The following is a 26747-nucleotide window of genomic DNA, read 5'->3' on the forward strand; positions in this document are numbered from 1 at the left end:
AAGATAAACGCACTGCGGGCAAACATGTCAGTACAAGATAAACGCACTGCGGGCAAACATGTCAGTACAAGATAAACGCACTGCGGGCAAACATGTCAGTACAAGATAAATGCACTGCGGGCAAACATGTCAGTACAAGATAAACGCACTGCGGGCAAACATGTCAGTACAAGATAAACGCACTGCGGGCAAACATGTCAGTACAATATAAACGCACTGCGGGCAAACATGTCAGTACAAGATAAATGCACTGTGGGCAAACATGTCAGTACAAGATAAACGCACTGAGGGCAAACATGTCAGTACAAGATAAACGCACTGCGGGCAAACATGTCAGTACAAGATAAACGCACTGCGGGCAAACATGTCAGTACAAGATAAACGCACTGCGTGCAAACATGTCAGTACAAGATAAACGCACTGCGGGCAAACATGTCAGTACAAGATAAACGCACTGCGGGCAAACATGTCAGTACAATATAAACGCACTGCGGGCAAACATGTCAGTACAAGATAAACGCACTGCGGGCAAACATGTCAGTACAAGATAAACGCACTGCTGGCAAACATGTCAGTACAAGATAAACGCACTGCGGGCATACATGTCAGTACAAGATAAACGCACTGCGGGCAAACATGTCAGTACAAGATAAATGCACTGCGGGCAAACATGTCAGTACAAGATAAACGCACTGCGGGCATACATGTCAGTACAAGATAAACACACTGCGGGCGAACATGTCAGTACAAGATAAGACGCACTGCGGCATACATGTCAGTACAAGATAAACGCACTGCGGGCATACATGTCAGTACAAGATAAACACACTGCGGGGCATACATGTCAGTACAAGATAAACGCACTGCGGGCAAACATGTCAGTACAAGATAAACGCACTGCGGGCATACATGTCAGTACAAGATAAATGCACTGTGGGCAAACACGTCAGTACAAGATAAACGCACTGAGGGCATACATGTCAGTACAAGATAAACGCACTGCGGGCAAACATGTCAGTACAAGATAACGCACTGGGGCAAACATGTCAGTACAAGATAAACGCACTGCGGGCAAACATGTCAGTACAAGATAAACGCACTGCGGGCAAACATGTCAGTACAAGATAAACGCACTGCGGGCAAACATGTCAGTACAAGATAAACGCACTGCGGGCAAACATGTCAGTACAAGATAACCGCACTGCGGGCAAACATGTCAGTACAAGATAACAGCACTGCGGGCAAACATGTCAGTACAAGATAAACGCACTGAGGCATACATGTCAGTACAAGATAAACGCACTGCGGGCAAACATGTCAGTACAAGATAAACGCAACTGCGGGCAAACATGTCAGTACAAGATAAACGCACTGCGGGCAAACATGTTAGTACAAGATAAATGCACTGCGGGCAAACATGTTAGTACAAGATAAACGCACTGCGGGCAAACATGTCAGTACAAGATAAACGCACAGCGGGCAAACATGTCAGTACAAGATAAATGCACTGCGGGGCAAACATGTTAGTACAAGATAAACGCACTGCGGGCAAACATGTCAGTACAAGATAAACGCACTGCGGCAAACATGTCAGTACAAGATAAATGCACTGCGGGCAAACATGTCAGTACAAGATAAACGCACTGCGGACAAACATGTCAGTACAAGATAAACGCACTGCGGGCAAACATGTCAGTACAATATAAACGCACTGCGGGCAAACATGTCAGTACAAGATAAACGCACTGTGGGCAAACATGTCAGTACAAGATAAACGCACTGAGGGCATACATGTCAGTACAAGATAAAACGCACTGCGGGCAAACATGTCAGTACAAGATAAACGCACTGCGGGCAAACATGTCAGTACAAGATAAATGCACTGCGGGCAAACATGTCAGTACAAGATAAACGCACTGCGGACAAACATGTCAGTACAAGATAAACGCACTGCGGGCAAACATGTCAGTACAATATAAACGCACTGCGGGCAAACATGTCAGTACAAGATAAATGCACTGTGGGCAAACATGTCAGTACAAGATAAACGCACTGAGGGCATACATGTCAGTACAAGATAAACGCACTGCGGGCAAACATGTCAGTACAAGATAAACACACTGCGGGCAAACATGTCAGTACAAGATAAACGCACTGCGGGCATACATGTCAGTACAAGATAAACGCACTGCGGGCAAACATGTCAGTACAAGATAAACGCACTGCGGGCATACATGTCAGTACAAGATAAACGCACTGCTGGCAAACATGTCAGTACAAGATAAACGCACTGCGGGCAAACATGTCAGTACAAGATAAACGCACTGCTGGCAAACATGTCAGTACAAGATAAGTGGGCAAACATGTCAGTACAAGATAAACGCACTGCGGGCAAACATGTCAGTACAAGATAAACGCACTGCGGGCAAACATGTCAGTACAAGATAAACGCACTGCGGGCAAACATGTCAGTACAAGATAAACGCACTGCTGGCAAACATGTCAGTACAAGATAAACGCACTGCGGGCATACATGTCAGTACAAGATAAACGCACTGCGGGCAAACATGTCAGTACAAGATAAATGCACTGCGGGCAAACATGTCAGTACAAGATAAACGCACTGCGGGCATACATGTCAGTACAAGATAAACGCACTGCGGGCAAACATGTCAGTACAAGATAAATGCACTGCGGGCAAACATGTCAGTACAAGATAAACGCACTGCGGGCATACATGTCAGTACAAGATAAACGCACTGTGGGCAAACATGTCAGTACAAGATAAACGCACTGCGGGCAAACATGTCAGTACAAGATAAACGCACTGCTGGCAAACATGTCAGTACAAGATAAACGCACTGCGGGCATACATGTCAGTACAAGATAAACGCACTGCGGGCATACATGTCAGTACAAGATAAACGCACTGCGGGCAAACATGTCAGTACAAGATAAACGCACTGCGGGCAAACATGTCAGTACAAGATAAATGCACTGCGGGCAAACATGTCAGTACAAGATAAACGCACTGCGGGCATACATGTCAGTACAAGATAAACGCACTGTGGGCAAACATGTCAGTACAAGATAAACGCACTGCGGGCAAACATGTCAGTACAAGATAAACGCACTGCGGGCAAACATGTCAGTACAAGATAAACGCACTGCGGGCAAACATGTCAGTACAAGATAAACGCACTGCGGGCAAACATGTCAGTACAAGATAAATGCACTACGGGCAAACATGTCAGTACAAGATAAACGCACTGCGGGCAAACATGTCAGTACAAGATAAACGCACTGCGGGCAAACATGTCAGTACAAGATAAACGCACTGCGGGCAAACATGTCAGTACAAGATAAACGCACTGCGGGCAAACATGTCAGTACAAGATAAACGCACTGCGGGCAAACATGTCAGTACAAGATAAACGCACTGCGGGCAAACATGTCAGTACAAGATAAACGCACTGCGGGCATACATGTCAGTACAAGATAAACTCACTGCGGGCAAACATGTCAGTACAAGATAACCGCACTGCGGGCAAACATGTCAGTACAAGATAAACGCACTGCGGGCAAACATGTCAGTACAAGATAAACGCACTGCGGGCAAACATGTCAGTACCAAGATAAACGCACTGCCGGCATACATGTCAGTACAAGATAAACGCACTGCGGGCAAACATGTCAGTACAAGATAACCGCACTGCGGGCAAACATGTCAGTACAAGATAAACGCACTGCGGGCAAACATGTCAGTACAAGATAAACGCACTGCGGGCAAACATGTCAGTACAAGATAAACGCACTGCGGGCAAACATGTCAGTACAAGATAAACGCACTGCGGGCAAACATGTCAGTACAAGATAACCGCACTGCGGGCAAACATGTCAGTACAAGATAAACGCACTGCGGGCATACATGTCAGTACAAGATAATGGCACTGCGGGCAAACATGTCAGTACAAGATAAACGCACTGCGGGCATACATGTCAGTACAAGATAAACGCACTGCGGGCAAACATGTCAGTACAAGATAAACGCACTGCGGGCAAACATGTCAGTACAAGATAAATGCACTGCGGGCAAACATGTCAGTACAAGATAAACGCACTGCGGGCAAACATGTCAGTACAAGATAAACGCACTGCGGGCAAACATGTCAGTACAAGATAACCGCACTGCGGGCAAACATGTCAGTACAAGATAAACGCACTGCGGGCATACATGTCAGTACAAGATAAACGCACTGCGGGCAAACATGTCAGTACAAGATAAACGCACTGCGGGCAAACATGTCAGTACAAGATAAACGCACTGCGGGCAAACATGTCAGTACAAGATAAACGCACTGCGGGCAAACATGTCAGTACAAGATAACCGCACTGCGGGCAAACATGTCAGTACAAGATAAACGCACTGCGGGCAAACATGTCAGTACAAGATAAACGCACTGCGGGCAAACATGTCAGTACAAGATAAACGCACTGCGGGCAAACATGTCAGTACAAGATAAACGCACTGCGGGCAAACATGTCAGTACAAGATAAACGCACTGCGGGCAAACATGTCAGTACAAGATAAACGCACTGCGGGCAAACATGTCAGTACAAGATAACCGCACTGCGGGCAAACATGTCAGTACAAGATAAACGCACTGCGGGCAAACATGTCAGTACAAGATAAACGCACTGCGGGCAAACATGTCAGTACAAGATAAACGCACTGCGGGCATACATGTCAGTACAAGATAAACGCACTGCGGGCAAACATGTCAGTACAAGATAAACGCACTGCGGGCAAACATGTCAGTACAAGATAAACGCACTGCGGGCATACATGTCAGTACAAGATAAACTCACTGCGGGCAAACATGTCAGTACAAGATAACCGCACTGCGGGCAAACATGTCAGTACAAGATAAACGCACTGCGGGCAAACATGTCAGTACAAGATAAACGCACTGCGGGCATACATGTCAGTACAAGATAAACGCACTGCGGGCAAACATGTCAGTACAAGATAAACGCACTGCGGGCAAACATGTCAGTACAAGATAACCGCACTGCGGGCAAACATGTCAGTACAAGATAAACGCACTGCGGGCAAACATGTCAGTACAAGATAAACGCACTGCTGGCAAACATGTCAGTACAAGATAAACGCACTGCGGGCAAACATGTCAGTACAAGATAAACGCACTGCGGGCATACATGTCAGTACAAGATAAACGCACTGCGGGCAAACATGTCAGTACAAGATAAATGCACTGTGGGCAAACATGTCAGTACAAGATAAACGCACTGCGGGCAAACATGTCAGTACAAGATAAACGCACTGCGGGCAAACATGTCAGTACAAGATAACCGCACTGCGGGCAAACATGTCAGTACAAGATAAACGCACTGCGGGCAAACATGTCAGTACAAGATAAACGCACTGCGGGCAAACATGTCAGTACAAGATAAACGCACTGCGGGCAAACATGTCAGTACAAGATAACCGCACTGCGGGCAAACATGTCAGTACAAGATAAACGCACTGCGGGCAAACATGTCAGTACAAGATAAACGCACTGCGGGCAAACATGTCAATACAAAATGAACACACGGCGGGCAAACATGTCAGTACAAGATAAACGCACTGCGGGCAAACATGTCAGTACAAGATAACCGCACTGCGGGCAAAAATGTCAGTACAAGATAAACACACTGCGGGCATACATGTCAGTACAAGATAAACGCACTGCGGGCAAACATGTCAGTACAAGATAAACGCACTGCGGGCATACATGTCAGTACAAGATAAACGCACTGCGGGCAAACATGTCAGTACAAGATAAACGCACTGCGGGCATACATGTCAGTACAAGATAAACGCATTGCGGGCAAACATGTCAGTACAAGATAAACGCACTGCGGGCAAACATGTCAGTACAAGATAAACGCACTGCGGGCGAACATGTCAGTACAAGATAAACGCACTGCGGGCATACATGTCAGTACAAGATAAACGCACTGCGGGCATACATGTCAGTACAAGATAAACGCACTGCGGGCAAACATGTCAGTACAAGATAACCGCACTGCGGGCAAACATGTCAGTACAAGATAAACGCACTGCGGGCAAACATGTCAGTACAAGATAAACGCACTGCGGGCATACATGTCAGTACAAGATAAACGCACTGCGGGCATACATGTCAGTACAAGATAAACGCACGGCAGGCAAACATGTCAGTACAAGATAAACGCACTGCGGGCAAACATGTCAGTACAAGATAAACACACTGCGGGCATACATGTCAGTACAAGATAAACGCACTGCGGGCAAACATGTCAGTACAAGATAAACGCACTGCGGGCAAACATGTCAGTACAAGATAAACGCACTGCGGGCAAACATGTCAGTACAAGATAAACGCACTGCGGGCAAACATGTCAGTACAAGATAAACGCACTACTGGCAAACATGTCAGTACAAGATAAACGCACTGCGGGCAAACATGTCAGTACAAGATAAACGCACTGCTGGCAAACATGTCAGTACAAGATAAACGCACTGCGGGCATACATGTCAGTACAAGATAAACGCACTGCGGGCATACATGTCAGTACAAGATAAACGCACTGCTGGCAAACATGTCAGTACAAGATAACCGCACTGCGGGCATACATGTCAGTACAAGATAAACGCACTGCTGGCAAACATGTCAGTACAAGATAACCGCACTGCGGGCATACATGTCAGTACAAGATAAACGCACTGCGGGCATACATGTCAGTACAAGATAAACGCACTGCTGGCAAACATGTCAGTACAAAATGTACACAATGTGGGCAAACACTTCACCTGCAAGAAAAAGCATTTACTCACCTGGCCGAAGACGTCCCGTCACGCAGCCGGCCCCTGGTGCCTCAGGTGTGTGCAGCTCCCCCTGGCCTGGACGATCTTCAATGTCCCGCTCAGCCTCTCACAGGCAGAGCAGGGCTACGGCAAGATGGTGTCCGGAGGCGGAGCCCTGTACTGGAGACACAAATAGTATCCAGTACAGGGCTCCGCCTCCGGACGCCATCTTCCCGTAGCCCTGCTCTGCCTGTGCCTGCCGGAGGACAATAGAGGCTGGAGCGGGGCTGCGGGGAATGAACTAGCGCAGCGTCTAGTAGACGCTGCGGCTAGTTCATTGTACGGTGGCCAGAGTCCCGAGGCCGGGATGTCCCGCTGCTAAAAACGGGACGTTTCCCGGGACCTCATGCAACCTGGGACAGCGCCCCCTGAAGGCGGGACGCGTCCCGGGTAAAGCGGGACGTATGGTCACCGTATAAAAGGATTAAAAAAAAAAGAGTTTAACTCAACTTAAAATAGTTTTCCTGTGAAAAATACATTTTTATCTATGCATAATGTATTGCTATATTTAAATGGACTGGATGGGGGGGGGGGGCACTTGGACTGCTCAGCCTCTGTTGGTGGTGGACCTTGTCCCGGCCCTGGGTGAGGGTACTGTGTGTACAGAGCTGTGCTCATCTTTCCTATCTGAGGTTCTCAATGCTGCTGGTAGGTGAGGGTACTGTGCAGTGGTGCTCAGCAGAGCTCGAATATTCGAGTAGCTCGAATATTCGAGCTCTTTTTTCAACTATTCGAGCTCGAATAGCCCATTCACTATTCGAGCTATTCGAGGAAGCAGCGCTATTCGAGCTCGAATACCGAGCTCGAATAGCGTCATAGCCCAGATTGATGTCCTTAGAGCCAATCAGAGGGCTCCCAGGCCCTCTGACGGCAGCCAATCACAGAGGGGGACCCTGGCCAGCCAACCCTATAAATAGCGGCCGCCATGTTAGGTTTTTCCGTCCTTGCCCGACTTTGCACAGAGAGAGATCTGCTCCTTTGTGCTTTGGCTTAGCAAGAGCTCTATTGTGGTCAATTACCTAGCGTTTTTGCTCACATACACCTCCTATATACACCTATATTGTTGTTAGTTAGATAGACATTGTATTTTAGTTAGTAGCTTGTGTGTTACATAGAGACAGACACAGCTGCTGCAGGCAAGCTTACACTGCTTTAGGCCTCAGGGCCTTGCCTGTGTGGGCAGCTGTCCTCCTGTCCTCTGTTAGTTTTTATACCAGTGTTTCTGCTGTCCTTTACTAGTACTGAGTGGTTGTATTTTGTAGTAACTGTACTAGGACACTCACTGTCACTGTTTGTTCATAGCAGTGCTGCTCGGATACCCCTTTTCAAAATCCGAATCCGATTCGGATCCGGATACCCCGCTATCCGATCCGGGTCGGGTATCCGAATTCAAAATTTTCCGATCCGAATCCGATTCGGATATCTGACCCCAGTATCCGACCAGATTCGGATATCCGTATTGAAAACTGGAAGTGGCCTTTAAATTGCTTTAAAAAAGGTTTTTAAGGGTCAATTAGGCATGTAGCATCATTCTTTTTCAAAGGGGAACACTAATTGATGATGTGGGGACTTAAAATCCCCCCCCCCCCCCCCCACAAAAAAGGCTGTCAAAGGGCCAAGTGCAAAGTGCCAAATGCAAAGGGCCAAGTGCCTAATGCAAAGTGCCAAGTTCAAAGGGCCAAGTGTCAAGTGCAAAGGGCCAAGTGTCAAGTGCAAAGAGCCAAGTGCCAAATGCAAAGTGCCAAGTGTCAAGTGCAAAGGGCCAAGTGCCAAATGCAAAGTGCCAAGTTCAAAGGGCCAAGTGCAAAGGGCCAAATGCAAAGTGCCAAATGCAAAGGGCCAAGTTCAAAGGGCCAAGTGTCAAGTGCAAAGGGCCAAGTGCAAAGTGCCAAATGCAAAGTGCCAAGTGCCTAATGCAAAGTGCCAAGTTCAAAGGGCCAAGTGTCAAGTGCAAAGGGCCAAGTGCCAAATGCAAAGTGCCAAGTTCAAAGGGCCAAGTGTCAAGTGCAAAGGGCCTAGTGCAAAGTGCCAAATGCAAAGTGCCAAGTTCAAAGGGCCAAGTGTCAAGTGCAAAGGGCCAAGTGCAAAGTGCCAAATGCAAAGGGCCAAGTTCAAAGGGCCAAGTGTCAAGTGCAAAGGGCCAAGTGCAAAGTGCCAAATGCAAAGTGCCAAGTGCCTAATGCAAAGTGCCAAGTTCAAAGGGCCAAGTGTCAAGTGCAAAGGGCCAAGTGCCAAATGCAAAGTGCCAAGTTCAAAGGGCCAAGTGTCAAGTGCAAAGGGCCAAGTGCAAAGTGCCAAATGCAAAGTGCCAAGTGCCTAATGCAAAGTGCCAAGTTCAAAGGGCCAAGTGTCAAGTGCAAAGGGCCAAGTGCCAAATGCAAAGTGCCAAGTTCAAAGGGCCAAGTGTCAAGTGCAAAGGGCCAAGTGCAAAGTGCCAAATGCAAAGGGCCAAGTTCAAAGGGCCAAGTGTCAAGTGCAAAGGGCCAAGTGCAAAGTGCCAAATGCAAAGGGCCAAGTGCCTAATGCAAAGTGCCAAGTTCAAAGGGCCAAGTGTCAAGTGCAAAGGGCCAAGTGCAAAGTGCCAAATGCAAAGTGCCAAGTGCCTAATGCAAAGTGCCAAGTTCAAAGGGCCAAGTGTCAAGTGCAAAGGGCCAAGTGCCAAGTGCAAAGGGCCAAGTGCCAAGTGCAAAGGGCCAAGTGCCAAATGCAAAGTGCCAAGGGCAAAGTGCCAAATGCAAAGGGCCAAGTGCAAAGGGCCAAGTGCCAAGTGTAAAGTGTCAAGGGCAAAGTGCCATGTGCCATGTGCAAAGTGCCAAGTGCAAAATTGTGCAAACACGCGCAAACACATACAAAATTGTGCAAACACGCGCAAACACATGCAAAAATGTGCAAACACGTGCAAAAATGTGCAAAGTGCAAACACGTGCAACGTGCAAAAATGTGGAAAGTGCAAACACGTGCAAACACGTTCAAAGTGCCATGTGCAAAGTGGCACTTTGCACGTGTTTGCATGTGTTTGCACATTTTTGCACGTGTTTTCACGTGTTTGCACATTTTTGCAGTTTGCACGTGTTTGCACTTTGCACGTGTTTGCACTGTGCATGTGTTTGCACATGTTTGCACTTGGCACGTGTTTGCTCGTGGCAGGCAGGCAGCACCTGGCCTGGTGTGTGTACAACACACACACAATCACATAGCAGCTGCAGCAGCACTGCAGCACACACTCTTAATGTCACATTTATGACATCAATCAAGCAAATGAATGATTTAACTATACTGTAGTGATAGTGAAGGGGTTAATCACTGAACAGCTTAGGTTTATAACTATGTACAGCCCTTTGTAGGGCACCAGCAATGGAGCAGGAGCATGTCTCTCAGGAAGCATTCAGCAAGCCAGGACAATCTGTCTCATCATGGCAGCCCTCCTTATTATACAAGGGGGGCTGGCCAGTGTTCCTTTCTGTGATTGGGTGCCAGGGTTTAGGCTAGGAGGCCTCTGATTGGCTTAATGAGGTCAGGTGGGGCTGGCCAGGGTTCCCCTCTTTGATTGGTTTCTGGTGCCTCTGCTGGGAGCCCTCTGATTGGCCCCCATGACGTCTGGACCTCATGCAGTGTTTCACTGGTCCAGATATCCGCGGATATCCGCACTATCCGCGGATATCCGCATAGGCCAGCCAACTATCCGCAGATAGCTATCCGGATACTGGACCAGCTATCCGGAATCCGGATCCGATCGGATAGGCCTAAAAAGTTCGGATATCCAAGTCTATTCGGATATCCGATATCCTGATGAGCAGCACTGGTTCATAGCTCCTGCGTGTGTGCGTGCAGTACACACACACTCTATTTCCTTCTGATTAATATTGATTATTGTAATTTCTAGTTGTACTTACTAACTACTTACTACTAGGGACACTCAGTCACTGTTCATAGGCTAGCTCCTGCGTGTGTGTGTGCGTGCACTCACTGTCTGTAGTGTAAACACACTCTATTTCCTTCTGATTACTACTGATTATTGTAATTTCTAGTTGTACACTTACTTACTACTTACTACTAGGGACACTCAGTCACTGTTCATAGGCTAGCTCCTGCGTGTGTGTGTGCGTGCACTCAGTACACACACACACACTCTATTTCCTTCTACTTAATCTGATTACTACTGATTATTGTATTTTCTAGTTAGTGTACTAGGGGACACACTCACTGTTCACTGTTCACACTTATACTGATTACTGAATTATTGTATTTTGTATTAGTACTGTACTAGTAATCACTTAGCGATCTAATCACTTAGTGCTTAGTGTCACCTCACCCACCAACCCACTCCATTAAAGTACCCCATTTTTTCACCTGCCCTTTTAAAAAACGTTTTTGTTTACGCCCAAAACATCAAAGATGTCTGGAAGTGGCAGCCAGCGCGGTTTGGGCAAGGGGAAGGGCAGCAAGGGAATCAAGAGGAGAGGGAGCAGCATTGTGGCAAGCCGCGGCCGCGCCACCATGCACAGTTCCGCAGCAGCAGCAGCTGCGTCAGTGGCTAACATTACTCCTATAGCCACTGGCCGCGGACGCCTTGGGCGCCGCCCAGCAGGAGCAACTCACGCTGCAGAGACACAGCAGCAGCAGCAGCGTGTAGTACCTGCTCCTATTTTCCTCTAGCCGGGTCGGAAACGTCCCATTGAGGAAAAGGATGCAGACACTGTGGTGCAACTGATGACGGAGGATGAGCAGCCCGCCATCAGCTCTGCATCCGAGGCCTCCACCCTCACCACCACCACCCCTGTTCGCAGCAGCCGCCCAGCAGGGCCTGGGGAGGAGGCCAGTTCACCGTCAGTCGCCGACCTGTCATTCAGCGGTCTTTTGACCCCAGGCATGATGAGTCAATTGTCAGCTGTTGTTGGCGATCTTGAGGAGGAGATGCTGATGGGCACTTTGGGGGAGGAGGGATTGGACAGCAAGACTGTGGCGACAGTCAAGCAGCCCATCCATGCATCAGGAGAGGAGTTTGGGGGGTCATCATCCCAGCAGGACATGTTTCAGGAGGGGGATGATGATGATGACACGGTGACAGACAAAGACTGGGCGCCACCAGCTCCAGGGGATGTCGTCATCAGCAGCTCTGAGGAGGAGGATGCGCTTGTGGGCCTTGCAAGGAGGCGCATCATTGCAAGCATTGGCAGCAGTAGGCAGGTCCCACAGCCTGCTGGTGTCTCAGGCTCAGCAGCAGCAGCAGCAGCAGCATCTGCCAGTACCACCACCAGCCGCACCCAAGCCCCCGCCCCAACCACCACAGGGAGACAGGCAGCAGCGGCTCCAGGCCGTAGGGGTTTTTTTTTGTCACCAATCTGGCGATTTTTCACCATGCCCACAGTGTACAGCAAGTACGCCACTTGCAACCACTGTCAGCGGAAGTTGAGCAGAGGTGCAGACCCCTTAAAGTTCAGCACCAGCTCGCTCATCACCAACCTTGCTGTGAAACATTTCCACCAGCATGAGGAGTTCCAGAGGCTGAAGGCATCTGGTGCTGGCAGTGGCACCACACCCATCACTGCACAGCCTTCAGCAGCAGCAACAGCAGCCACCCGCCCTCCTGCTCCTCCAGCAGCACCAGCAGGAGTGCGGAAACGCACTGCTCCTCCCCCCTCTGCAACTCCTGCCGCTGACACTGAGGCCTGTTCTGGCAGCCAGTCCTCAGTGGCCTCCTCTGCTGTGTCCGCTGATTCCCGTGCCAGCAAAAGGCCACGCCAGAGCCTTTTGAGCGAGTCCTTCCAGGGGGTGGTTAGGGCTCTGCCTCCCAGCAGCCATCGCGTGCGTCAGCTGAACGGCTTGCTGGCACGGGCCATGTGCTCCCAACTCCTGCCGTACACGCTCGTGCAGGAGGGGAGCGACATGCGTGCGCTGCTTGCTTGTGCAGCCCCAGACTGGCAGCTCCCCAGCAGACACTTTTTCGCCCGCAAGGCCATTCCTGCACTGCACCGCTTTGTGATGGCCAATGTGGAGTGAGGGCTGGAGCACGCGGTTGGTGAAAGGGTCCACGTCACCATGGACTCCTGGAGCAGCCGCTTCGGGACAGGCCGCTACCTGTCCTTCACTGTCCACTGGGTCAGCTTGGTGGAAGGGGGTGAGGATGGGAGAGCCGCAGCGGGCACAGCAGCAGCAGCAACACAGTGGGTGGTGCCACCCCGCAGGGTCAAGGGAACTGCAGCAGGTTCCTCCGATCCTCTGCCATCCTCCGGCACACCTGGCCAAACCCCCCGCCTCAGCAGCAGCGTGAAGGCCCGCCACTGCCAAGCGCTGCTGCAGTTGGTCAGCCTTGGGAAGACCAAACTGACGGCAACCCATGTGTTGGCCAAACTCCAGGAGCAGGAGAGGATTTGGCTGACCCCCAGAGGCCTCAGAGTCGGAGAGGTGGTGGCCGACAATGGGGCCAATCTGGTTGCCGCAATTGACAGGGGAAACTTGACCCACATCCCCTGTCTTGCCCACGTGCTGAACCTGGTGGTGCAGAAGTTCTTGCGCACCTACCAGGGGATGGGCGAACTGCTGGAAATGGTAAGGAATGTTGTGCGTCACTTCCGGCGCTCGGCTGCAGCCTGTGCGAGCCTGGAAGACGTGCAAAAGGAGCTGGAGCTGCCACGCCATCGGCTGATCATTGACGTTCCAACTCGCTGGAACTCCACCCTGGCGATGTTGGAGCGTCTGGTTGAACAGAAGCACGCTGTCAACCAGTACCTTTCCCTGGCAACTGTTTCCGCCGCCCAGAGAAGGGACAAGACCAGCAACATGTTACGCTCAAAAATAGCTGCATTTCTTTAAAAAAACAAAAAAAATATATATACTTTTTATTAATACTTTGTGATATTATTTTTAGAGGTGTCCGGGTTGAAAACTGTGTTGTCCCAGTTGTGTATTGGACATGATGTGGGCTTCACGACCGCTGTCTGGAACCTCATGCTGTGTATTTACGGCCTGGTACCACCGCTAGGTACCACACAGCCTATTATGTCTCGCTGCCTGCCTCATTGACTGCCTGCTGCCACACAATCATTCTCCTCCTCCTGCTGCTGCTGCTGAATTTACCTCCTGCTGTCTGTGTGTTTCCACTGCCAGGGAGCACATACAATGGCGCTTCCAACATGCGTGCGCCACCAGCTATTTATTACGCTCAAAAATAGCTGCATTTCTTTAAAAAAATATATATATAAAAGAGAAATAAGTGAAGAAGAAGAAGACGATATAGAAGAAGAAGTAGATATACTGTAGAAAAAGAAGAAGGAGAAGAAGAAGAAGATATAGAAAAAGAAGAAGACGAAATAGAAAAATAATAATAAGAAGAGGATATAGAAAAAGAAGATATAGAAAAAGAAGATATAGAAGAAGAAGATGAAGAAGATGAAGAAAAAGAAGATGAAAAAGAAGATGAAGAAGATGAAGATGAAGAAGATGAAGATGAAGAAGATGAAGAAGATGATGAAGAAGATGAAGATGAAGAAGAAGAAGAAGAAGAAGAAGAAGAAGAAGAAGAAGAAGAAGAAGAAGAAGAAGAAGAAGAAGAAGAAGAAGAAGAAGTATATACACTACTGAACAGAATTTTGGACACAACTTCTCTTTCCACCTTTTTTTTTTTTTTTTAAAGGGACTCCGAGCTCACGAAAAAAAGAAAAGTTGTACTCACCAGGGGCTTTCTCCAGCCCAGTGCTGGTCGGGAGGTCCCACGCCGGCGTCCTGGCTCCTCTCCTTCTCCCCGCTCCGGTATAGCTGACAGGCCGCAGCCCGGGCGACACTCGGTGGAGTGTCGGGCTGCAGCTTCCGCGTATGATGCGGATTACGTCACACGCCGGCCGCCTCGCGTCATCACGCCGGCCGCCGTGATGACGCGAGGCGGCCGGCGTGTGACGTAATCCGCGTCATACGCGGAAGCTGCAGCCCGACACTCCACCGAGTGTCGCCCGGGCTGCGGCCTGTCAGCTATACCGGAGCGGGGAGAAGGAGAGGAGCCAGGACGCCGGTGTGGGACCTCCCGACCAGCACTGGGCTGGAGAAAGCCCCTGGTGAGTACAACTTTTCTTTTTTTCGTGAGCTCGGAGTCCCTTTAAAGGAACATCCCCACATAATCACTTGCTGTTGTTACTTGGAAAAAAAGATGTTTCTTGCATCATTCACCCTCAAAACAAGTGTTGGAAGGCTATTTAAGGCCAATTCGAATAGTCAGCTCGAATAATGAGCTCGAATACCGACTCGAATAGTGAGCTCGAAGTCCGAGGTCGAATCGAATAGTAAAAAATATTCGACTCGAATATTCGACTGAATTCGAATAATTTACTATTCGAATTCGACCAAACTCGAATAATAAAAAGGGGTATCCGAGCATCACTAGTACTGTGTGTACAGAACTGTGCTCATCTTTCCTATCTGAGGTTCTCAATGCTGCTGGTAGGTGAGGGTAATGTGTGTACAGAGCTGTGCTCATCTTTCCTATCTGAGGTTCTCAATGCTGCTGGTAGGTGAGGGTAATGTGTGTACAGAGCTGTGCTCATCTTTCCTATCTGAGGTTCTCAATGCTGCTGGTAGGTGAGGGTAATGTGTGTACAGAGCTGTGCTCATCTTTCCTATCTGAGGTTCTCAATGCTGCTGGTAGGTGAGGGTACTGTGTGTACAGAGCTGTGCTCATCTTTCCTATCTGAGGTTCTCAATGCTGCTGGTAGGTGGGGGTACTGTGTGTACAGAGCTGTGCTCATCTTTCCTATCTGAGGTTCTCAATGCTGCTGGTAGGTGGGGGTAATGTGTGTACAGAGCTGTGCTCATCTTTCCTATCTGAGGTTCTCAATGCTGCTGGTAGGTGAGGGTACTGTGTGTACAGAGCTGTGCTCATCTTTCCTATCTGAGGTTCTCAATGCTGCTGGTAGGTGAGGGTACTGTGTGTACAGAGCTGTGCTCATCTTTCCTATTTGAGGTTTTCAATGCTGCTGGTAGGTAAAGGTACTGTGTGTACAGAGCTGTGCTTATTTACAGTTATTAAAAAAAATAACATTTATTTAATGCTCCAAATTGAAACACATTTCACAGGTCACAACCCAGCTTCACCAGGCAAAAAAAATGGAGAAAAGAAAAGGGTCTGCCTACTGGCCAAGTGCCTCTGCCTCCCCTGAAGCGCTTGGCCAGTAAGCAGACCCTTTTGTTCTCGCCATTTTTTTGCCCGATGAAGCTGGGTTGTGACCTGTGAAATGTGTTGCAATTTTAAACATTAAATAAATGTGTTTTTTTTTTAAATAACTGTTTTCAGTCTGTTTGTCTACAAGGGAGGTAAGTCCACCTAAACTTCTCCCTTTTAAATATATTTTAGATGTTTTTATCCTAATTGGTGCCTCTGTTACAAAACCTTGCATCCAGTCTACTCCACCCCTGGTGGAGGGGTGTATCCCCATACTTTACCTATCTACAGAGAGTGACTTCTTAACTTGAGTGGGGTCAGATCATAATTCTCCCCACCTGCATTGTCAGTGGTTGCTTGTGTGGTAACCCATGTTTGTGAGTATAACCCTTTTATGCATTACCCATACAACTGCATTAAATACTACACTATATTGGGCTCTCGGTTTCCTATCTTCCTCTACTCAAGTGCTTCTCCATGCTCTGTACACACACTGCTGCTCCATGCTCTGTGCACACGCTGCTGCTCCATGCTCTGTACACACACTGCTGCTCCATGCTCTGTACACACACTGCTACTCCATGCTCTGTACACATGCTGCCGCTTCATGCTCTGTACACATACCACTGCTCCATGCTCTGTACACACACTGCTGCGCTAAGTTCTGTACACACACTGCTGCTCCATGCTCTGTACACACGCTGCTGCTCCATGCTCTGTGCACACGCTGCTGCTCCATGCTCTGTACACACACTGCTCCTCCATGCCCTGTACACTGCTACTGCTCCATGCTCTGTACACACTGCTGCTGCTCCATGCTCTGTACACACACTGCTCCTCCATGCTCTGTACACACACACTGCTGCTCCATGCTCTGTGCACACACTGCTGCTCCACGCTCTGTACACACACTGCTGCTCCATGCTCTGTACACACGCTGCTGCTCCATGCTCTGTACACATGCTGCTGCTCCATGCTCTGTACACACACTGCTGCTGCATGCTCTGTACACACGCTGCTGCTCCATGCTCTGTACAAACACTGCTGCTCCATGCTCTGTGCACACACTGCTGCTCCATGCTCTGTGCACACACTGCTGCTCCATGCTCTGTACGCACGCTGCAGCTTCATGATCTGTACACACACTGCAGCTCCATGCTCTGTACACACACTGCTGCTCCATGCTCTGTACACGCGCTGCTGCTCCATGCTCTGTGCACACACTGCTGCTCCATGCTCTGTGCACACACTGCTGCTCCATGCTCTGTACACACACTGCTGCTGATCCATGCTCTGTACACACACTGCTGATCCATGCTCTGTGCACACGCTGCTGCTCCATGCTCTGTACACACACTGCTGCTCCATGCTCTGTACACACACTGCTACTCCATGCTCTGTACACACGCTGCTGCTCCATGCTCTGTACGCACGCTGCAGCTTCATGATCTGTACACACACTGCAGCTCCATGCTCTGTACACACACTGCTGCTCCATGCTCTGTACACGCGCTGCTGCTCCATGCTCTGTGCACACACTGCTGCTCCATGCTCTGTGCACACACTGCTGCTCCATGCTCTGTACACACACTGCTGCTGATCCATGCTCTGTACACACACTGCTGATCCATGCTCTGTGCACACGCTGCTGCTCCATGCTCTGTACACACACTGCTGCTCCATGCTCTGTACACACACTGCTACTCCATGCTCTGTACACATGCTGCCGCTTCATGCTCTGTACACATACCACTGCTCCATGCTCTGTACACACACTGCTGTGCTAAGTTCTGTACACACACTGCTGCTCCATGCTCTGTACACACGCTGCTGCTCCATGCTCTGTGCACACGCTGCTGCTCCATGCTCTGTACACACACTGCTGCTCCATGCCCTGTACACTGCTACTGCTCCATGCTCTGTACACACTGCTGCTGCTCCATGCTCTGTACACACACACTGCTGTTCCATGCTCTGTGCACACACTGCTGCTCCACGCTCTGTACACACACTGCTGCTCCATGCTCTGTACACACGCTGCTGCTCCATGCTCTGTACACATGCTGCTGCTCCATGCTCTGTACACACACTGCTGCTGCATGCTCTGTACACACGCTGCTGCTCCATGCTCTGTACAAACACTGCTGCTCCATGCTCTGTACACACACTGCTGCTCCATGCTCTGTGCACACACTGCTGCTCCATGCTGTGTACACACACTCCTGCTCAATGCTCTGTACACACACTGCAGCTCCATGCTCTGTACATACACTGCTGCTCCATGCTCTGTACACATACTGCTGCTCCATGCTCTGTACACCCACTGCTGCTCCATGCTCTGTACACACACTGCTGCTCCATGCTCTGTACACGCGCTGCTGCTCCATGCTCTGTGCACAGTGCACACACTGCTGCTCCATGCTCTGTGCACACACTGCTGCTCCATGCTCTGTACACACACTGCTGCTCCATGCTCTGTACATACGCTGCTGCTCCATGCTCTGTACACACGCTGCTGCTCCATGCTCTGTACACACGCTGCTCCATGCTCTGTACACACGCTGCTGCTCCATGCTCTGTACACACGTTGCTGCTCCATGCTCTGTACACACTCTGCTGCTCCATGCTCTGTACACACACTGCTGCTCCATGCTCTGTACACACGCTGCTGTTCCATGCTCTGTACACACTGCTGCTCCCTGCTCTGTACACACGCTGCTGCTCCATGCCCTGTACACACGCTGCTGCCCCATGCTCTGTACACACACTGCTGCTCCATGCTCTGTACACACACTGCTACTTCATGCTCTGTACACACACTGCTGCGCTATGCTCTGTACACACACTGCTGCTCTATGCTCTGTACACACACTGCTGCTCTATGCTCTGTACACACGCTGCTGTTCCATGCTCTGTACACACACTGCTGCTCCATGCTCTGTGCACACACTGCTGATCCATGCTCTGTACACACACTGCTGCTCCATGCTCTGTACACACGTTGCTGCTCCATGCTCTGTTCACATGCTGCTGCTCCATGCTCTGTACACACGCTGCTGCTCCTTGCTCTGTGCACACGCTGCTGCTCCATGCTTTGTGCACACGCTGCTGCTCCATGCCCTGTACACACGCTGCTGCTCCATGCTCTGTACACACACTGATGCTCCATGCTCTGTACACACGCTGCTGCTCCATGCTCTGTGCACACGCTGCTGCTCCATGCTCTGTACACACACTGCTGCTCCATGCCCTGTACACTGCTACTGCTCCATGCTCTGTACACACTGCTGCTGCTCCATGCTCTGTACACACACACTGCTGCTCCATGCTCTGTGCACACACTGCTGCTCCACGCTCTGTACACACACTGCTGCTCCATGCTCTGTACACACGCTGCTGCTCCATGCTCTGTACACATGCTGCTGCTCCATGCTCTGTACACACACTGCTGCTGCATGCTCTGTACACACGCTGCTGCTCCATGCTCTGTACAAACACTGCTGCTCCATGCTCTGTACACACACTGCTGCTCCATGCTCTGTGCACACACTGCTGCTCCATGCTGTGTACACACACTCCTGCTCAATGCTCTGTACACACACTGCAGCTCCATGCTCTGTACATACACTGCTGCTCCATGCTCTGTACACATACTGCTGCTCCATGCTCTGTACACACACTGCTGCTCCATGCTCTGTACACACACTGCTGCTCCATGCTCTGTACACACACTGCTGCTCCATGCTCTGTACACGCGCTGCTGCTCCATGCTCTGTGCACACACTGCTGCTCCATGCTCTGTGCACACACTGCTGCTCCATGCTCTGTACACACACTGCTGCTCCATGCTCTGTACATACGCTGCTGCTCCATGCTCTGTACACACGCTGCTGCTCCATGCTCTGTACACACGCTGCTGCTCCATGCTCTGTACACACGCTGCTGCTCCATGCTCTGTACACACGTTGCTGCTCCATGCTCTGTACACACGCTGCTGCTCCATGCTCTGTACACACACTGCTGCTCCATGCTCTGTACACACGCTGCTGCTCCATGCTCTGTACACACTGCTGCTCCCTGCTCTGTACACACGCTGCTGCTCCATGCCCTGTACACACGCTGCTGCTCCATGCTCTGTACACACACTGCTGCTCCATGCTCTGTACACACACTGCTACTTCATGCTCTGTACACACACTGCTGCGCTATGCTCTGTACACACACTGCTGCTCTATGCTCTGTACACACACTGCTGCTCTATGCTCTGTACACACGCTGCTGTTCCATGCTCTGTACACACACTGCTGCTCCATGCTCTGTGCACACACTGCTGATCCATGCTCTGTACACACACTGCTGCTCCATGCTCTGTTCACATGCTGCTGCTCCATGCTCTGTACACACGCTGCTGCTCCTTGCTATGTGCACACGCTGCTGCTCCATGCTCTGTGCACACGCTGCTGCTCCATGCCCTGTACACACGCTGCTGCTCCATGCTCTGTACACACACTGCTGCTCCATGCTCTGTACACACACTGCTACTTCATGCTCTGTACACACACTGCTGCGCTATGCTCTGTACACACACTGCTGCTCTATGCTCTGTACACACGCTGCTGCTCCATGCTCTGTGCACACGCTGCTGCTCCATGCTCTGTACACACACTGCTGCTCCATGCCCTGTACACTGCTACTGCTCCATGCTCTGTACACACTGCTGCTGCTCCATGCTCTGTACACACACACTGCTGCTCCATGCTCTGTGCACACACTGCTGCTCCACGCTCTGTACACACACTGCTGCTCCATGCTCTGTACACACGCTGCTGCTCCATGCTCTGTACACATGCTGCTGCTCCATGCTCTGTACACACACTGCTGCTGCATGCTCTGTACACACGCTGCTGCTCCATGCTCTGTACAAACACTGCTGCTCCATGCTCTGTACACACACTGCTGCTCCATGCTCTGTGCACACACTGCTGCTCCATGCTGTGTACACACACTCCTGCTCAATGCTCTGTACACACACTGCAGCTCCATGCTCTGTACATACACTGCTGCTCCATGCTCTGTACACATACTGCTGCTCCATGCTCTGTACACACACTGCTGCTCCATGCTCTGTACACACACTGCTGCTCCATGCTCTGTACACACACTGCTGCTCCATGCTCTGTACACGCGCTGCTGCTCCATGCTCTGTGCACACACTGCTGCTCCATGCTCTGTGCACACACTGCTGCTCCATGCTCTGTACACACACTGCTGCTCCATGCTCTGTACATACGCTGCTGCTCCATGCTCTGTACACACGCTGCTGCTCCATGCTCTGTACACACGCTGCTGCTCCATGCTCTGTACACACGCTGCTGCTCCATGCTCTGTACACACGTTGCTGCTCCATGCTCTGTACACACGCTGCTGCTCCATGCTCTGTACACACACTGCTGCTCCATGCTCTGTACACACGCTGCTGCTCCATGCTCTGTACACACTGCTGCTCCCTGCTCTGTACACACGCTGCTGCTCCATGCCCTGTACACACGCTGCTGCTCCATGCTCTGTACACACACTGCTGCTCCATGCTCTGTACACACACTGCTACTTCATGCTCTGTACACACACTGCTGCGCTATGCTCTGTACACACACTGCTGCTCTATGCTCTGTACACACACTGCTGCTCTATGCTCTGTACACACGCTGCTGTTCCATGCTCTGTACACACACTGCTGCTCCATGCTCTGTGCACACACTGCTGATCCATGCTCTGTACACACACTGCTGCTCCATGCTCTGTACACACGTTGCTGCTCCATGCTCTGTTCACATGCTGCTGCTCCATGCTCTGTACACACGCTGCTGCTCCTTGCTCTGTGCACACGCTGCTGCTCCATGCTCTGTGCACACGCTGCTGCTCCATGCCCTGTACACACGCTGCTGCTCCATGCTCTGTACACACACTGCTGCTCCATGCTCTGTACACACACTGCTACTTCATGCTCTGTACACACACTGCTGCGCTATGCTCTGTACACACACTGCTGCTCTATGCTCTGTACACACGCTGCTGCTCCATGCTCTGTACACACGCTGCTGCTCCATGCTCTGTACACACGCTGCTGCTCCATGCTCTGTACACACACTGCTGCTCCATGCTCTGTACACACACTGCTACTTCATGCTCTGTACACACACTGCTGCGCTATGCTCTGTACACACACTGCTGCTCTATGCTCTGTACACACGCTGCTGCTCCATGCTCTGTACACACACTGCTACTTCATGCTCTGTACACACACTGCTGCTCCATGCTCTGTACACATGCTGCCGCTTCATGCTCTGTACACATACCACTGCTCCATGCTCTGTACACACGCTGCTGCTCCATGCTCTGTACACACACTGCTGCGCTATGCTCTGTACACACACTGCTGCTCTATGCTCTGTACACACGCTGCTGCTCTATGCTCTGTACACACGCTGCTGTTCCATGCTGCAGGATATGTGCAGATATTCTGGTGTCTCATCTGGTTCCTGTCCCCAGACACTGCACCGGCCCTGGTCTGAGGGGGGATTGTCGGCAGCTGTAATCCCCCCCTGCATTTGCCTATGAGTGGGGATTGTAGAAAATCAATATAATTACCAATATTCCACCATTCTACCAGCAGCTTCACCAGGCACCCACATTTCCACATGCACTTTTTCGATTCATGTGTATCCTGTGTGTGTATATAGCCCTCCCTTCTGGCCTATCTCCTTGCGGCTCCTGACTCAGCATATCACGTCATATGCAGCAGAAGTCACAAAGAGAACTGAAGTGAGGACCTGTCTTTCTACTGGAAGCAGCTAAAGTATCATGCTCCACTGTCACTACTCTGCAAGCCACCACAGGAGGCGACCCCCTTAGCAACTGCCCCACCCCTCCAAGGGCGAGGGCTGTTGGGGCTGTTTTAACACACCTGATTGTGTTATCATTTCTTTAATTAGGATAAGTTCCTGATCGCCATGTCACTGATACTCCTCATTACTGTGAGAGGCTGCTCATCACTATCTATGTGTGGTCTGGAGACCATTCATGAAGTCCAGCAAGTGTCAGAGCCCGGAGACCTCATGCTGGGAGGAATCATACAGCTCTCTACATATGTGGGTTATAACGCTCTCTCCGCTGTGGAACGAGGATGGGCCATGCACCTCTGTACAGAGTAAGTGCAAAACTCCTGCTGAAAACATGAAGGGAATGGAGGCTCACTTAAAAAATAATTTTCATGTGGACTGCAAAGTATTGTTAGGAAAATGTCTCTTTAGACACATAAGCAGCACAGTGGTGTAGTGGTTAGCGCTCACCCCTTGCAGTGCTGAGTCCCCAGTTCGAATCCCAGCCAGAACAACATCTGCAAGGAGTTTGTATGTTCTCCCCGTGCCTTTGTGGGTTTCCTCCGGGCATTCTTGTTTCCTCCCACATCTCAAAAACATACTGATAAGTTTTCTGGCTTCCCCCTAAATTGGCCCTAGACTATGATACATACACTACACAATGCATACATGGACACATGACTATGGTAGGGATTAGATTGTGAGCTCCTCCGAGCAGAGGCGGGACAAGGTCCTCCAGCACCCAAGGCTGAGACACCAAAGTGCGCCCCCCATCCCTCCCACCCCAGCTGTCACACACTGATTGCTATTACACTAAGAGGCGCCACAGGGCCCACAACCTCCCCAACACCTTAATATCTAGTTATCTGGCTTGCAGTCACTGCCATGTATCCCCTTTTCTTATTTCTTTCTGCTTAAAACACAATTAGGAATGACAGCTGAATGAATTGTGTGCCCCCTCCTACACTGCGCCCTGAGGCTGGAGCCTCTCCAGCCTATGCCTCGGCCCGGCCCTGCCTCCGAGGGACAGTTAGTGACAAGACTATATATATATATATATATATATATATATACATATATACTCTGTGACAGGGGAGGACTGGGACCTCTTGGCCTGGGGGGAAAACACAACCCAGAGGCCCTTGGGGGGGGGGGGGGAGTGTTACAACAGTGAGGCGAACAACAAAGATGGGATTGACCGTGGCATGATGTGGGCGGAGCTAACTGCATGGCACTATCATGCCAGTATGGACCAAAAATCTCTGAGGAATGTCTTAAAGAATTAAGGCAGTTCTGATGGCAAAAAAAATCATCATATTCAGTACTAGCAAAACATACCTAATAAAGTGGCAAAATACAGGTAGTCTCTGGTTAATGAAGGAGATAGAGAATGTGGGTTTGTTCTTAATCTGAATCCGTTCTTAAATCAGAACACTCATTTCTGTGCCTCTTCTGTCGTCCTCTATGTCACCTGTTCCCCCTGTGCCTTTTTTGTCCCCCTCTGTGTTACCCGTGTGTCTCTTGTCTCCCTCTGTGTCACCTCATGTCCCGTTCCTTATTTCCCCAGTGTCCCCTTTGTTCCCCTGTGCCTTTTTTGTCCCGTGTCACCTCTGTTCACCGTCTCTTTTGTCCCCCTATGTTACATCTGTTCCACGTGTCACCTCTGTTCCTCCTCTGTTACCTCATGTCCCCCTGTGCCTTTTTTTTCCCCCAATCTCTTTTGTTCCCTCTCTTCTCACTGTGCCTCTTTTGTCCTCCTGTGTCACCTGTTCCGCCTCTGAGATGTGGTGTATTTATACTTACCTGGGGTTTCCTCCAGCCCCATGAGGTGTGTAGGCTCCCTCGCCGCCCTCTCCATTGTGTTGTAGTCCCCCATGGTAATCTGGCTGGCCGCACTCTTCTGCGCAGGTACGGCTCGACTGCATGTGCACCCCCATCATGCTTCCACAGCTGGGAGCGTTCTGTGCCTGTGCACTGTGCAGACGCAGAGCACTCGTGCGTGGCAGGGCATTGTAGAAGCACATGACTGGCTGCTACTGGCCAGATTACTGGGAGGGGTTGTGTAATATTACAACAAAGTGGCCAGAGAGGACAGCAAGGGAGCACCTCATGGGGCTGGAGGAAGCCACAGGTAAGTATAAATACACCAGTACACAACTCAGGTAGACTTTAAAGTTTCCTTTAAAGGACTTCCGATGCATCATCCAGTTGTACTAATATCTTGTACTTAATAAAGCCTTAATAAAGGACTTACGATGCGAAGTAAAAAAAATCAATTTTTTACTCACGTGGGGCTTCTTCCATCCCCGAGCAGCCGTCTCAGTCCCTCGCCGCAGCCCCGGTCCTCCTTGGTATCCCCTCTGGCTATCCGCAATGATGGCGACCCGCTGGTGGGGTCGGGTCTTCTGTGCCTGCGCGTCTATGTCATCTCACGCATACTGCACTTGCGCACAACTATTGCACAGGCACAATATGCGCCAGATGATGTGGACACGCAGGCGCAGAAGAGCTGACCCCAGCAGCGGGTCACCATCATTGCGGACAGCCAGCGGGGACACGAAAAAGGACCAGGGCTGCGGCGAGGGACTGACACAGTTGCTCGGGGATGGAAGAAGCCCCAGGTGAGTAAAAAAATAGATTTTCTACTTCACATCAGAAGTTCTTTAAGTAAAGTGGTAAGTGCTATTGAGGTAGTACAATATATCAGTATGCAGCCAAAGTAGTATATATAAATATGCATGACTTAAATAGAAAGTGCTGCAAAAAGCTATATCAGCTAATACCAGCAGGCAGCAGTGAAAGGGTTACATGAATACATCAGACAGTGGAATGCCTGGCTAGTGTGTTCAGAACTGGCCTGCTCAAAGCAGAACAAAGGTAAAGCAGAGGAGGTGTCGGCTTACAAGGTGACTCTGGTCTGTAGACTCTGCCACTGTCAGCCTCCTTGTCCTTCCCAGCTACAAGAGGCAGGAGGCTGGGATTGAGGGAGACACTCGGCAGGGAGAGACATCAGGCAGCACTGGAATACTCGGCTGTCTCTGCCCTTTCAAATGACGCGCTGGAGGCGACGCTGCTCTCTTCTCCTCACTGGCTGGCTGTGTCTGCAGGCAAGGGGTGGGATCTCTGTTGCCTAGCAGCCAGTCTTAGCAGCCGGAATAGTAGCAGTTCGGGAGAAGGGCCACCCACTTCTGCAAATGTAAGATTCAGCCCTGGGCGGCCCTGATGTAAGGGACAGGAGGCGGCCCGGGGGGCAATCGCCCCCCCTCCCCCCAGGCCAGTCCGCCACTGCTCTGTGAAGCACTGCAGAAGATGTTGGCGCTATATAAATACTAAAAAATAGTAATAATAGGCTCGCGAAACATGTTGTCCTTTCTGGTGTCCATTAATATAAAATCCATTTCGATATCTTCAGTTTGAGGTAAGACTGTTTCATTATCCAATCAGAATTAACTACATACACCCTTTGGGGCACCTTCTCCAAATTTGTGTGCCTGTAGACACGTTCCTTCAGAAGAGAATGAACTTGGGGTCACATGTCACTTCTTTTCTTTTATTAATACATTTTTATTGAAATGTTCATATCAAACACAAACAAACATCAGTTATGAGTAATGGCTGTCCAGAATCAGAAAATTAAAGGACAATACAAGATGGTATTTGAGATCACAATGAAAAGAATCACAATTAGGAGGATGACGGCCTAAGGTTAGGGATATTTGGACCTTTTGTAAATATGTCAGCATTGTCAAACAAATAGTAATACATAGTTCAGATTGCATGAGAATCTCCAGCTAATCTGTCCTATAAA

General features: G+C 50.1%; 1 protein-coding gene across 1 annotated transcript in view; it reads left to right on the plus strand.

Moving 5' to 3' along the window:
• LOC137504559 (vomeronasal type-2 receptor 26-like) overlaps nt 1–26747 on the plus strand; it is a 176281-nt gene that overhangs the window by 46448 nt on the left and 103086 nt on the right. Inside the window, exon 3 of the mRNA XM_068233141.1 lies at nt 23054–23268. Coding sequence (XP_068089242.1) covers nt 23054–23268 — 215 coding nt within the window. The remainder of the gene's footprint in view (nt 1–23053; nt 23269–26747) is intronic.

This window comes from Hyperolius riggenbachi, chromosome 4, assembly GCF_040937935.1.
Source record: "Hyperolius riggenbachi isolate aHypRig1 chromosome 4, aHypRig1.pri, whole genome shotgun sequence".
NCBI classification, from domain to species: Eukaryota; Metazoa; Chordata; class Amphibia; order Anura; family Hyperoliidae; genus Hyperolius; species Hyperolius riggenbachi.